The sequence below is a fragment of the Lupinus angustifolius genome, chromosome LG05 (assembly GCF_001865875.1).
Source record: "Lupinus angustifolius cultivar Tanjil chromosome LG05, LupAngTanjil_v1.0, whole genome shotgun sequence".
Classification (NCBI taxonomy): Eukaryota; Viridiplantae; Streptophyta; class Magnoliopsida; order Fabales; family Fabaceae; genus Lupinus; species Lupinus angustifolius.
In genome coordinates, this window is record NC_032013.1 from 20,144,631 (window position 1) to 20,157,701 (window position 13,071).

General features: G+C 32.6%; 2 protein-coding genes across 3 annotated transcripts; one reads left to right on the forward strand and one right to left on the reverse strand.

Annotated features, from left to right (window-relative positions):
* LOC109348009 (myb-related protein 308-like) lies at nucleotides 2,025–5,540 on the reverse strand. Of its 2 annotated transcripts, XM_019588182.1 has the most exons (4): nucleotides 5,276–5,540; nucleotides 3,339–3,468; nucleotides 2,858–3,110; nucleotides 2,025–2,809 (listed from the first exon to the last, which is right to left on the reverse strand). In XM_019588182.1, exons 1-4 carry the CDS (start codon nucleotides 5,412–5,414, stop codon nucleotides 2,285–2,287), a joined length of 1,047 nt encoding a protein of 348 aa, XP_019443727.1. In that variant the 5' UTR covers nucleotides 5,415–5,540; the 3' UTR covers nucleotides 2,025–2,284. The 2 variants fall into 2 exon arrangements, with proteins under 2 accessions (XP_019443727.1, XP_019443726.1); XM_019588181.1 differs by having other exon boundaries at nucleotides 2,025–3,110.
* On the forward strand, nucleotides 8,040–8,783 carry LOC109347059. Its single transcript, XM_019586789.1, has one exon. The coding sequence runs from the start codon at nucleotides 8,040–8,042 to the stop codon at nucleotides 8,781–8,783; it is 744 nt and encodes a 247-aa protein (XP_019442334.1).

The window sequence follows — 13,071 nt, forward strand, 5'->3', positions numbered from 1 at the left end:
TCATGACAAAAGTTATATCCGAGCTTAACCATCATGGACAGAAATGAACCAACCATTAATGATGAAAGAGAGAACATATCAGAATCTTGATCCTAATGAGATGCTTCTATGATGAATAAGAAAGAGGGGTTAATGATGAAGAATAAGAAAAGGATTTAATCTTGTATATGATAAATTGATGATGAATGATGATAAATGTTGAATCTTGGAATGATGAAGCCATAATCGGAAGCATTTCCTTGTAAAAGACCTCCTTGAACATAAGCAACCAAGTCTCGGGTGAAGATTAGTGATGGATCACTTCAACAAGGTAGTCCACCTACACCCCCTTGATTTACGCTATGATCATCACCATCCTTAGCCATATGCAAGATTCCTCACTTTGATGATTGATGCATGATGATGATTCTTTCTTGAATCTTGGAACGATAAAAGCATAAGCGAAAGCGGTCGAATAATTATGCTCTGATACCATGTTAAAATGTGGTAAGAGTCAGGAAAAGAAAGCTTCTTGATGAATTAAGAAGTGTATAAAAGAAAGCTTAAAGAAACTTAAAGAAAGAAGAATGAGAAACAAAGATTGATGATAATATTCTCATTGAATGAATTGAATTGATTGAATAAGAACTGAACCAATATGACTTATTTATACAAGAGAAAAGAATGAAAAGAAAGTTTGTAAAGCAAGTAACTAACATAAACCTAACTTGCTAATTCTTTACTTTCTAACCAATTATCATCTTCCAAAATAACCTATCATATATCTTTAATACGTGTTCCACTAATACCAATTATTAGGGCATAGCGTGGAGCACAAGATCATGGAGATGTTCACCAACAAGAGTAATAAATTAAACCAACTAAACATATAAACAAACCAAACACTACATCTAATTGATAACCTTCAGGTTATATTTTCTTCATCCACATATAATTTCTTTAATTTAACCAATTTTCTTTCTCAAATATATAATTCACTCACATTTCATTACTAACACTAAACAAAACCAAATTGACTGGCATGTGAATAATAAGTCAAAGTCGTTGGTAATGAGCTAATGTACAATAACAACATAATTCACCATAGCTTTGATCAAATCAATGCTTTACTTCTAAGATTTATAAAGTAAAATCAAATATACTGTACATTTATTGAAGTTGACTATTCACCCATTTCAAATGACAACAGTAGTCGACCTGAATTTTACTTTCTTCATTGGGTAACTAAAGTGTCATGAACTCAATGAGAAAGTAGCCTAACATGACAACAACCTCATGCTAACTCCAGTTTGGTAAGATTTGTCCCAATCATTACCTTGTCCTATGCATAATGACCACTAATTTATTTTGAACTTAATTGTAATATGATAATATAAGTGTTGTAATTCTTTTAGCTACGCTATTAACAAATCTAAGTATAGATATAAGATTTAATATGACAAAACTTATAGGAAAACTGAATATATTTACTCCTAAGATGATAAATACACACATATGTAATGATGTATGATTGAATAATGAGTTTGATATCTATATATTATTCATGTAAAGTTTTTCATACTGTCAATATACCATTCATTGTTAATTTGTGTTACTTTTGTTTAAGAGTTAACAGTAATTAACAGATAAATGATGAATGTTGTACTGACAGTGTAAAAAATACTTACACTTCTCGTATATGTATATTAAATTCTTCAATAGTAGTGTAAAATATTTTATATTGATATTGCACAAAATGAAACTCATTTATGTCTCTATTTTTCTCTCTTCAATTAGTGATTTAGATATTCTCTTTTTGATCCCTTTGCATTTGTTTTCTTATTTGTATGTATTGACTTGAGTAAACACTTAGGGTCAATGGGTTCATTGATTAGCTAGCCCTACACTTTAGGTTCAATGGGTTCATTGAGTTAAGGTTGTTCAAATTCTTCAAATGGTGTGAACATGAAGAAAAGATGTCACAGTAGTGGTAGTAAGTGGAGATTATCACCTACCCACTTTGCAAAAGTGTATGATAGTTGTTGTTTACCAACAATTAATTTATTATTCAATACATTCCATAGTCTTGATGATAGGTAAACTACATATATTTGTGTTTCAATCTACATAAAATCTATCCTAACTTGATTTTGGAGATAAATCATGAAACCTAGCTATCATACATCAGAATAGACTAATCAATAACTTGATTTATTTACCAATATACGTAAATAACAAATTCATGATTCATAAATGGACTTTTTGTCCAAGTACTTTGTATAAACTTAAATACTAGTATTAATTTTCATGCCATGAGCCATAATTGAATATTTCTCAAGTCTAGTTCAGATTCTGGCTTTTCCATAACATCAAAATCAAATGTATGAGGGTCCACTCCTAGCTCAGCTGCATAATTCTTTGGTAGAAACTGGTCCTTATTAGACTCGTTTCTTTCACCAAACTCATTATCAAACTCATGGGTCCACTTCATGTTTTCACCATCTTGAACACTCTCTTGTACATGATTTGGTGTTTGGTTAGATGGGTCCCCTTCTAATTGGACTTCACTTGATTGCAATGATTCAAAGTTATCTATCAACTTCCAAAAATCTTCATCTGAATCCCATGGTATTTCAATCAAATTGTTTGGTTTATCAACCTCTTGTAATGTATTATTAATATTATTATTGTCAATATTATAAGGTCCTAGATAGGTTAATGGAGAACACAATTGTTGTTCTTGTGTGAAGGGAACGATATGGTTTGAGTTAAGGATATTTGACTCAACAAAAGAGAATGAATAAGTTGATGAATCTTTTGGGTCCTCAATGATGCTAATGACTTCATTGGAAACATGTTTTTCTGAATCATGTTCAATTTTCTCATTCATTGTAACTTGGAATGCTTGCTCATTTAATTCACTATTAGGAATTGTCTTAGCTAGATTTGGTTCCTCATTAGTGGAAAATGATTCAGATGAAGATGAGGAAGTTATTGATGATTCCATCTTGGATTCATCTGCACTAGATTCTGAACTTTTGACAATTAATCTTTTCTTTAAGTGAGTGTTCCAAACATTCTTGATCTCATTGTCTGTCCTACCAGGTAAACATGATGCAATCTTTGACCACCTGAACCAATTTGTTTAGAGCCATACTTAGATAAGGCAATGCCCAAAAATAAAAAGAGTAAAAAAAAGTTTTGTCAACATATCATTCACTATTATTTATATATGTAATGTATAATTTCATAAAATAACGTTGTTAGTGCGTACCATTAAAGTTTTGAAAAAATAAAAATAAAACCAAAATAGGATTACAATAAAGTATCTTTGTGATTTGAGTGACTATAAAACTTACTTGTTTCCAAAGTCGTTATGTAGCTTTATTATGGATTGCTCTTCTTCTATTGTAAAATTGCCTCTCTTTACATCAGGTCTGAGATAATTGATCCATCTCAAACGACAACTTTTCCCACATCGGAGAAGCCCTTAATAACATACAAATAATAATTGTGAGTTATAGCTAAGATTGATAACATCTGAATAGTATTAACAATGACAAAAATAAATAATATACTTCAATTCTCTGACATCCTGGTTTGGACTTAGAAGGCATGAAGAATGCATGCTCTTCTAGGCTTCTTTAGCACTCATTTCACAATCAAAACATCACCCACACATTAATATAATTATGGTGATTGTAGTGAGTTTAAATTATTAATTAATAATAGGAGTACATTACAAATTTAATAATAATTTTTACAGTTTCAAGTTGTGATTTCAATTGCCTAGTGTATTTTGTTTTTTAAGTGATCCCTTTAATTCCTACCTCTAATTCTGAGATTGATTGAAACCCATGCACGAATTGAAATCTTAATACTAATAGATCAATCACCAAAATAGGTAAAGCAATCATATGCTACTTCAGATGGGATACACAAACTAATAGAAATAGGTGTTTATTGAAATTACAAAATTTATACAAAATCTATATATTATTCATTCTTGATAATTATACTATATAAAATTGACTACATGGATCGAATGGATGGAATGAGCATTTGAATAATACCATAATGATGCATGATATGTTACTAATGTTAAAAAAGCTTTACATATATCATAACCCAACCTCTTTTCTCTAGAGAATGGGAAACTTCAAATCAAACTTACAATTGAAATGAATGATTTTTATATTAACATCACGAGGGAAATTGAATTTATGGTCTCATGCAAAACTACTATAACAGTAGCTTAATGGCACATTACTTTACCCTAAATGTAATTATTCATATATGAAGTGACATTCAAGCTGGCTAGGCCAAAATAATGGTAGGCGAGATGCATTATCAGAAATCAGCAATATAAAATGTATGTGATGTTATGTACCCAAAATAAATAAATGTGACTTTGTAAGTTTACAATATTTCAAATATCATGGTTATAGACAGAAGGGCCTACTATGGTGCCAAACTGACAACATTTAAAACTGACAGATTGCCTAACTAAGGAAAGCTAAATGTCATAGACTCATGTCCACCAATTCCTGAAAAACTTGCTTTATTTTCAATCCATTTGAATAGTTCAACTTTATTTTAATTAATTTACACTCAAGCAAAAAATATTTGTGATAGTAGCAGGTAGCATAAAATTGCTGGTGAATGAAATGGGCTATGGAATATGGATACCGATTGAGGGGATAATGCAAAGTTTTCCATTATTAAAACTATGAATTTGATAATTTACTCTAGCAAAAAATGGAATTATTATTTATATTTTTAACCTTAATTATCACTTATGAGTACATAAGTCTAAAGAATACATTACAAAAATGAAGGAGACCCCCAACAATTATATAAGTACGGTCCATTTTTTACAATGATTCTACCGGAGATAAGATGTATAGAAAGTTGTACTTCTCTCTTCTCTTTCTCAAACAAGGAATAAGTTAACTTGAATATATATATATATATATATATATATATATATATATAATATATATCTTAATATTGTTGTTAACCTATATATTTGAGGTACATTAAATGCCATTATAATTCAAATTAATGCACAAACTTGAAATAGGATTAACACTTTAACATACTACAGATTTCCCATATTACAGAAAAAAATACTACAGATTTCCCTAGAAGCAATAATGCACATGCAGATTGAAAGATGGATGATGAAAATTGCAAAATTTCAAAGATATATGAAATGAATGAGATGATATATACTATCTTGTTGAAACTTGAAATTAATGTCACTTTGATATATGGTATAATGATAATAATATACCTGCTTGTTTAGGAACAGCTCTCCAATTTTCATGGCCATTTTTATGGATGAAAGCTATGAGTTTAAGGTCTTCTTCAGGGCTCCAAGGTCCTCTCTTCACTTTAGTTTTATCACAGCATGGTGCTCTTCCTTTTCCCATGGTGATATCACTTATCACAGCACCTACTTTAGTCCTATATTCTATGCACTCTACTATGTTGTTAAAGGCCAAAGCTATGTGTTTATTTTCTCATGGACTATTGTTTTAGATAGAATATACCTCACTCTATGTGTCCTACCCCTTCCTATATATACTAGTTGGTGGAGAAAGTAACAAGAGTCATGCCAGAAATTAGTATCTTGAGGTCAAATTCAATAATATATGAGTAAATTACACTGACATCCCTGAGTTTTAGTGAAATTACATAAATTATCTTTCACTTTTCTACACCTACACAAACCTCCCATAGTTTTTAAACTTTCATTATATTGACCACCCCTGCATAAAAAATAAGTGTAATCTTTTAAACAAAAAACGTGATAAATGTAATTAAGTTAAACAAAATATATTGTGTAGACAAGTCTAAATAATATACAAATCAATGTTTCTTTATTATTTTTGTTACAAAATGCATCAACAATTCTAAAGAAATATTGTTTAAATCGCTCTTATAATATAGTGTAACGAACCAAAAATAATAAAGAAATATTGACTCATATATTATTTGGACGTATCTCCATAATATATCATGTTTTGTTTAACTTAATTGCATTTATCACATTTTTTGTTTAAAAATTACACTTATTTCTTATGCAGGGTTGGTCAATGTAATGAAAGTTTAAAAACTATGAGAGGTTTGTGAAGATGTAAAAAAGTGAGGAATGATTTATATAATTTCACTAAAACTCAGGGGGTGTCAGTGTAATTTCCTCAATAATATATCTATAATGCTTATATTGTAAAAATGAGCATCGATCTCCATTAAAAAGTGTCCTATAGTTAATATATATATATGATTTAGATTTTTAGACAATGTTATTTTCACTAACCGAAATCCTATATGCCAAAAATTTGGTATGTCCTATACCAACCCAATAAGATTTTGTTTAGTAATAGATAATACATATTATTTAATTTCTTATTAATTATCATACTAACACAATTAAATATTTAGCACAATACCATAGGTTGATATAGACACATAAAAAAAACTTTTGGTATAGATGATTTAGATTCTATTTTCACAATTAAATTAAACAATCAAATTTGACACTTTCCTTTTTAGAAAGCAAAGAAGGGTCCTCTTTTCCTAAAAGAGTAGCTCTCAAATTTGTTTACTTTATGAACATTTATTAGCATGTAACTCTTACTACATATGGCCATATTGGATTTTGATCAGACTCATAAAAATCACTAACTTGCTAAAAATTAAGGGAGGTAAATTGATGGTTTAGAACTTTCAATGCTTTTTAATTCGGATTATAATAGATTGGACCGTGCATTAAAAAACATGACCTTGTGGGTGGTTTTGCCCTTCCTTAATTATGTTCTTATATTATTACTATTTTTGTCTTTTATCTAGGAAAATCAATAGATTCCTGGCCAATTAATTCTAGACAATGATAGAAAAATCTCACAAACAAGGATAACATGTCATTTGTGGAGAGCCAACGTTTGTATTTTGGATTCTTATTGTTTTGTTTCATATATCACATATGAGGAATATTTTAGAGAAAATAGTTATCAATTCATATGCTGTCATCATATCACATAAATCATAATTCATATCTTATCACTTAATGACTTTTAAGTAAAGAGTTTAATTTATATGAATTCTCAGAGTATATTTATTTAGGGTTGGTCGATATACAATCTGATAATTGAACTAAAGAGGGTCCATGATTAATGGTAGGGTCAACTCGTGAGGATGTGTGACAATTGCAAAACATATGGTCGGGACCTAATAATTTTTACATATTGAATTAATTTTATCTATATATAACTAATATGCTATTATATTTTTTTAATTTCGTTGGGTTATCAATTATTAGTACTTTACTCATAAAATACTTCAATTGTTGTGTGATTGAAATAAGGATCTCACACATAAAATATATCGGACTCAAGTTTGCAATACGTAACAATAATCGAGTTGAAAAGAAAATGTGTCTTTCGTACTCATGAATTGTATGAGACACACGGTTGAGGCCTAATGATTATTTTTTATATATAATTGTTATGTGATTGAAATAAGGATCTCACAAATAAAATATATTGAACTCAAGTTCACAATATGTAACAATAATCAAGTTGAAAAGAAAATGTATCTTTCATTCTCATGAATTGTATGAGAAATATTTTATTCAAAATTTATTGCGAAAACATTACCTAATTAAGTTGTTTTGTTATACAATTAGTATTCATTTTTATTTGGTCATCACATTTTCTTTTAAGCTCTCAATTTATCTCCAACTGTAGGATAGAATTGTAATTCAAGCTTGAATGGGTGGGCTTTTGTAAATGTAGTAGTTACAGAAGTTACTATAAATAGAAATGTTTTTGAAATTCAGTTATCAGTTAATAACAGATTGCCATTTTTAGTAACTTTCCTATTCATCATCTTCTACCTCTGTTTCTTCTCTGTTTTCCCTCAATTTCTTCATTCTTTTCTTTTCTCAATTCGTATTTCTCATTCCAACAGTGGTATCAAGAGCTAATAGATCACGAACCAGTGGGTGAACAATTAAAGAAGAAGAGAAGGAGGATCCAAATCGCAGAAGGAAGATGACAACCTCAAATGGGTTTGCAATGAATCTTCCTGTGTTAGATGGGAAGAACTATGATCACTGGTCAATCCAGATGAAAGCAATTTTTGGTTTTCAGGAATGCCGTGAAGTTGTGCTAGAAGGGGTTCAACAACTTGGTGAAGATCCAACAGAGGCTCAGAAGTTGGAATTCAGGGAAGCAGTAAAGAAGGATTGCAAGGCAATCTTTCTAATACACCAATGTGTTGATCACTCCAATTTCGATAAGATCTCAGCGGCACAAACATCAAAGGAGGCTTGGGAGACCTTAGCAAGGTGTTATGGTGGTAGCACAAAGGTAAGGAAAGTCAAACTGCAGTTAATGAGAAGACAGTTTGAACTGCTACAGATGGAGGAGGAGGAAAGAATATCAGACTACTTTGCAAGAATCAGAAGCCTCATCAATTTGATGAGAGGTTGTGGTGAGCAAATGAATGAACTAAGCATAGTTGATAAGATCCTTAGGACACTCTCTACCAAGTTTGACAATGTGGTAATAGCAATAGAGGAATCTAAGGATCTTGAGACCATCAAGATAGATGAGTTGCAGGGTTCATTGGAAGCTCATGAGCAAAGACTCATGGAAAGGCAGAATGGTAGGCTCACACAACAAGCACTAAGTGCACAGTTCAAGAAGAAGTGCATGAGTTATCATGATGCAAAGAAGAAGGAATCTGATAAAGTACAAGCTGAGAAGAGGGAAGGAACAGAACCATCATTCTGATATCAGAAGCAGCAAGAAATGGAACAATCAGAGCAGTTATCAAAACAATGCCAAGAAAAAGAAAGATAAGAGTAGAATTCAGTGCTTCAACTGCAAGAATTATGGGCATTATGCCTCTGAGTGTAAAACAAAACGAGTACACAAAGTGGAGGAGGCAAGACTTGCCAAGGAGGAGAACTCAGATGAAGAAGTGTTGTTAATGGCACAAAATGAAATTGCAGAATTGAAGCTGAATGATGGTGTTAAAGCTCAGATGGTCACCACCAAAGATGATGCAGATAGTTGGTATCTAGACACAGGGTGCTCAAATCATATGACAGGCCATATGGACTGGTTCATACAACCAGATGATTCAGTAAGACCAAGAGTCAAGTTTGCAGATGATAGTTTCATAACAGCAGAAGGAATGGGCAAAATTGTGATCAGAAGGAAGGATGGAGTTGAAGCTTATATCTCCAATGTGTTATATGTACCTAAGATGAAGAATAATCTAATAAGTCTTGGGCAACTGCTTGAGAAAGGGTATGATATATGCATGAAAGATAGAATGCTGAAGATCTACAATGAGGAAGGAAATCCAATCTTGAAAGCTCCATTGTCTCAAAACAGAACTTTCAAGATTGGAATTCAACTAGCTGATCACAAGTACTTGAAGTCAATTGCAGATGAAACTTGGGTTTGGCATCAAAGATATGGACACTTAAGCTTCAGAAGTATGCATCAACTGAGCAGGGACAAGATGGTTCTTGGTATGCCTATCATCAAGAATGAAACTGAAACCTGCAGAGAATGTCTCATTGGTAAGCAAACAAGGAACAACTTCAAGTCCTTTATACCAACCAAATCCACTAAGCCTTTGGCACTGGTTTACACAGATGTATGTGGACCTATGGAGGAACAATCAATTGGAGGGAACTACTACTTTGTAACCTTCAAAGATGATTATACAAGGAAGATGTGGATTTATTTGATAAGGAAGAAAAGTGAGGTCTTTGCTAAATTCAAAAGTTTCAAATTGGTTGCTGAAAATCAGAGTGGAATGAAATTGTCATGTTTAAGGAGTGATGGAGGGGGAGAATATGTCTCTCATGAATTCAATCAATTCTGTGAGGAAGAAGGCATAATTCATGAAGTAGTTGCTCCATACACACCCCAACACAATGGAACAGCAGAAAGAGTAAATAGATCAATACTAAACATGACAAGAAGTCTGCTAAAAACCAAGGATCTTCCAAAACAGTTTTGGGGGGAAGCTGTGGCAACTGCAACCTACCTGATCAATAGAAGTCCAACTAAGAGACTCAAAGGCATGACACCTGAGGAGATGTGGACAGGGATCAAGCCTAGTGTTGCACACCTCAGAATCTTTGGCTCAATATGCTACAAACATGTACCTGATGCAAGAAGAAAGAAACTTGATGATAGGAGTGAAAAATTGATCTTTCTAGGATACCATTCAACTGGAGCTTACAAGCTATTCAATCCTACTAATAACTCTTTGTCTTTCAGTAGAGATGTTATATTTGATGAGACACAAGCATGGGAGTGGAATGCAAAACCAGAAGCCTCAAACAGATCTGGTCAAATGAACATTGAAATTGCTAGTCCTAGACATGATCCAAATACAGATGTGATAAACAATCAAGACATACTAGTTGACAATTCAGATGCAAGACCTCAGAGACAAAGACAATTGCCACATAGATTGAGAGATTTTGAAGTGTTCTCAGATAACTCCATCACTTCAGAAGGGGATTTGGTGCACATGGCTTTATTAGCAGAGATGGAACCCATTACTTTTGATGAAGCAGTAAAACAAAGATGTTGGGTTGAGGCTATGCAAGAAGAAATAAATTCTATTGAAAGAAACAAGACTTGGGAGCTAACAAATCTACCCAAAGGAAAGAAAGCAATCTCTGTGAAATGGGTGTACAAAGTCAAGTTGAAGCCTAATGGATCAATAGCTAAACATAAGGCTAGATTGGTAGCTAAAGGTTTCCTACAAAAACCTGGACAAGACTTTGGGGAAGTATTTGCACCAGTGGCCAGAATTGAAACAGTGAGGTTGGTCATAGCAATTGCTAGTCTGGAAAATTGGAGCTTGAGTCAAATGGATGTGAAGTCAGCCTTTCTAAATGGTCCATTAGACAAGGAAGTTTTTGTGAGCCAACCTACTGGTTTTGAAGTCTCGGGGCAGGAACAAAAGGTCTACAAATTACACAAGGCACTCTATGGGTTGAAACAAGCTCCTAGAGCATGGAACAAGAGAATTGACACATTTCTTGTTCAGCAAGGACTTACAAGGTGCACAAGTGAGCATGGAATCTATGTGAAGTGCACACCTGAACCAGCATCAGTAATCATATGCCTCTATGTGGATGACTTACTAATATCAGGCTGCAAAATAGATGAGATTGAGAGCATCAAGAACAGTTTAAAAGCAGAATTTGAAATGACTGATCTTGGCACACTTTCATATTTCTTGGGTATGGAATTCATGAGGGATAGCAGAGGGATACTAATGCATCAAAAGAAGTACACCTCTGATGTACTCAAGAGATTTAACATGTTTGATTCAAGTCCATCTTCCACACCAGTAGAAGCAGGAACAAGTCTAAACAGAGAAGGTTTGGAAGATGAATCAGTTGATCCTAGGCTCTATAAACAGATGATTGGCTCTCTTAGATATATATGCAACTCAAGACCAGACATCACTTATGGAGTTGGCTTGGTTAGTAGATATATGGAGAATCCTAAACATTCTCATCTGATTGCAGTAAAGAGGGTGCTTAGATATCTCAAAGGAACCATGGATTTTGGAGTACATTTTCCTGCAAGCATTGAAGGGAGTGTGAAAACAATTCATGGCTACACTGATGCAGATTGGTGTGGAGACAAGGATGATAGAAAGAGCACAACAGGCTACTTGTTTAAGCTTGGTGATGCTTCTATCAGTTGGAGCTCTCAGAAGCAGAAGGTAGTTGCTCTATCATCATGCGAAGCTGAATACATTGCTGCTTGCTTAGGGGGTTGCCAAGGTTTGTGGTTAAACTCTCTGCTGAAGGAATTGGGGATTCATGCTAATGACTCAATGTTACTTCTGATTGATAATCAATCTGCAATTAATCTGGCAAGAAATCCGGTGTCTCATGGTCGCAGCAAACACATTGAAACAAAGTATCACTTCTTAAGAGATCATGTGGAGAAGGGAAATTTGAAGGTTGAATTCTGTACCTCACAGAATCAACAAGCAGATATTTTGACAAAATCACTAAGGAAGGAAATGTTTGAATCGCAAAGAAGAAGGCTTGGAGTAATTAGCATAACCAGCTTGAATTAAGGGAGAATGTAGGATAGAATTGTAATTCAAGCTTGAATGGGTGGGCTTTTGTAAATGTAGTAGTTACAGAAGTTACTATAAATAGAAATGTTTTTGAAATTCAGTTATCAGTTAATAACAGATTGCCATTTTTAGTAACTTTCCTATTCATCATCTTCTACCTCTGTTTCTTCTCTGTTTTCCCTCAATTTCTTCATTCTTTTCTTTTCTCAATTCGTATTTCTCATTCCAACACCAACTTTTACAACTACATATAATTTAATTTGGGATCTAAATTTTTTCCTCGAACCGGAGGAATAAAATATAAGGACCGATAGTGATTAATGGGGTCCCAATGTTTTTATTCTACACAAGTATTTTTTTTCACATTTTTACTTCTTGAGGGTGTTGTTAATATCGTATCGCTAATTAAATCGGTTAGGATACTAGTGTAGTGGTATAGCGGTTCAACCGGCAGTTCATTAATTAAATCGTATCCCAGCAAAATTGGATATAAAAATATAATATATTATTATTAATGTTGAGAAGTCAATAAAAAATCAATATTTTTTCAATTTCATTAAAAAATTAATTTTAAATAAAAACTAGTCGGTATGACCGGTACGGTTCGATTGAAAATCGATCGGTATGATCGGTTTTAGCCGATTTTAATTGGTATGATTGCATGACCGGTATAATTAATGTATCATATTAGTATTAAGACCGGTTCACTAGTTTACCAGTTGAACCGGCTAACACGAACCGGTTTGCTTCTTTGTACAAAAATTTCCACTCCTTCACAACAACTAATTTGTGTCATATTTTATTAATTATTGTATTATATTATTATAATTGTTATATAACTAAATATATGTCCATCATAAGTAGACAATTTTTGAGATATTGAATATCCATTAAAGATGTGACAACAAATATAAATATTTTGGAACTAAGTTGGTAATAAGTAAC

Excerpts from the sequence above, each read along its gene's own strand:
- LOC109348009 (XM_019588181.1), bottom strand. The coding sequence starts at position 5,414 with ATGGGAAAAGGAAGAGCACCATGCTGTGATAAAACTAAAGTGAAGAGA. Across the intron at positions 3,469-5,275 it reads AGCTGTTCCTAAACAAGCAG|GGCTTCTCCGATGTGGGAAA; the intron begins GTATATTATTAT and ends TATGTTATTAAG. Across the intron at positions 3,111-3,338 it reads CATAACGACTTTGGAAACAA|GTGGTCAAAGATTGCATCAT; the intron begins GTAAGTTTTATA and ends AAATTGGTTCAG.
- LOC109347059 (XM_019586789.1), top strand. The coding sequence starts at position 8,040 with ATGACAACCTCAAATGGGTTTGCAATGAATCTTCCTGTGTTAGATGGG.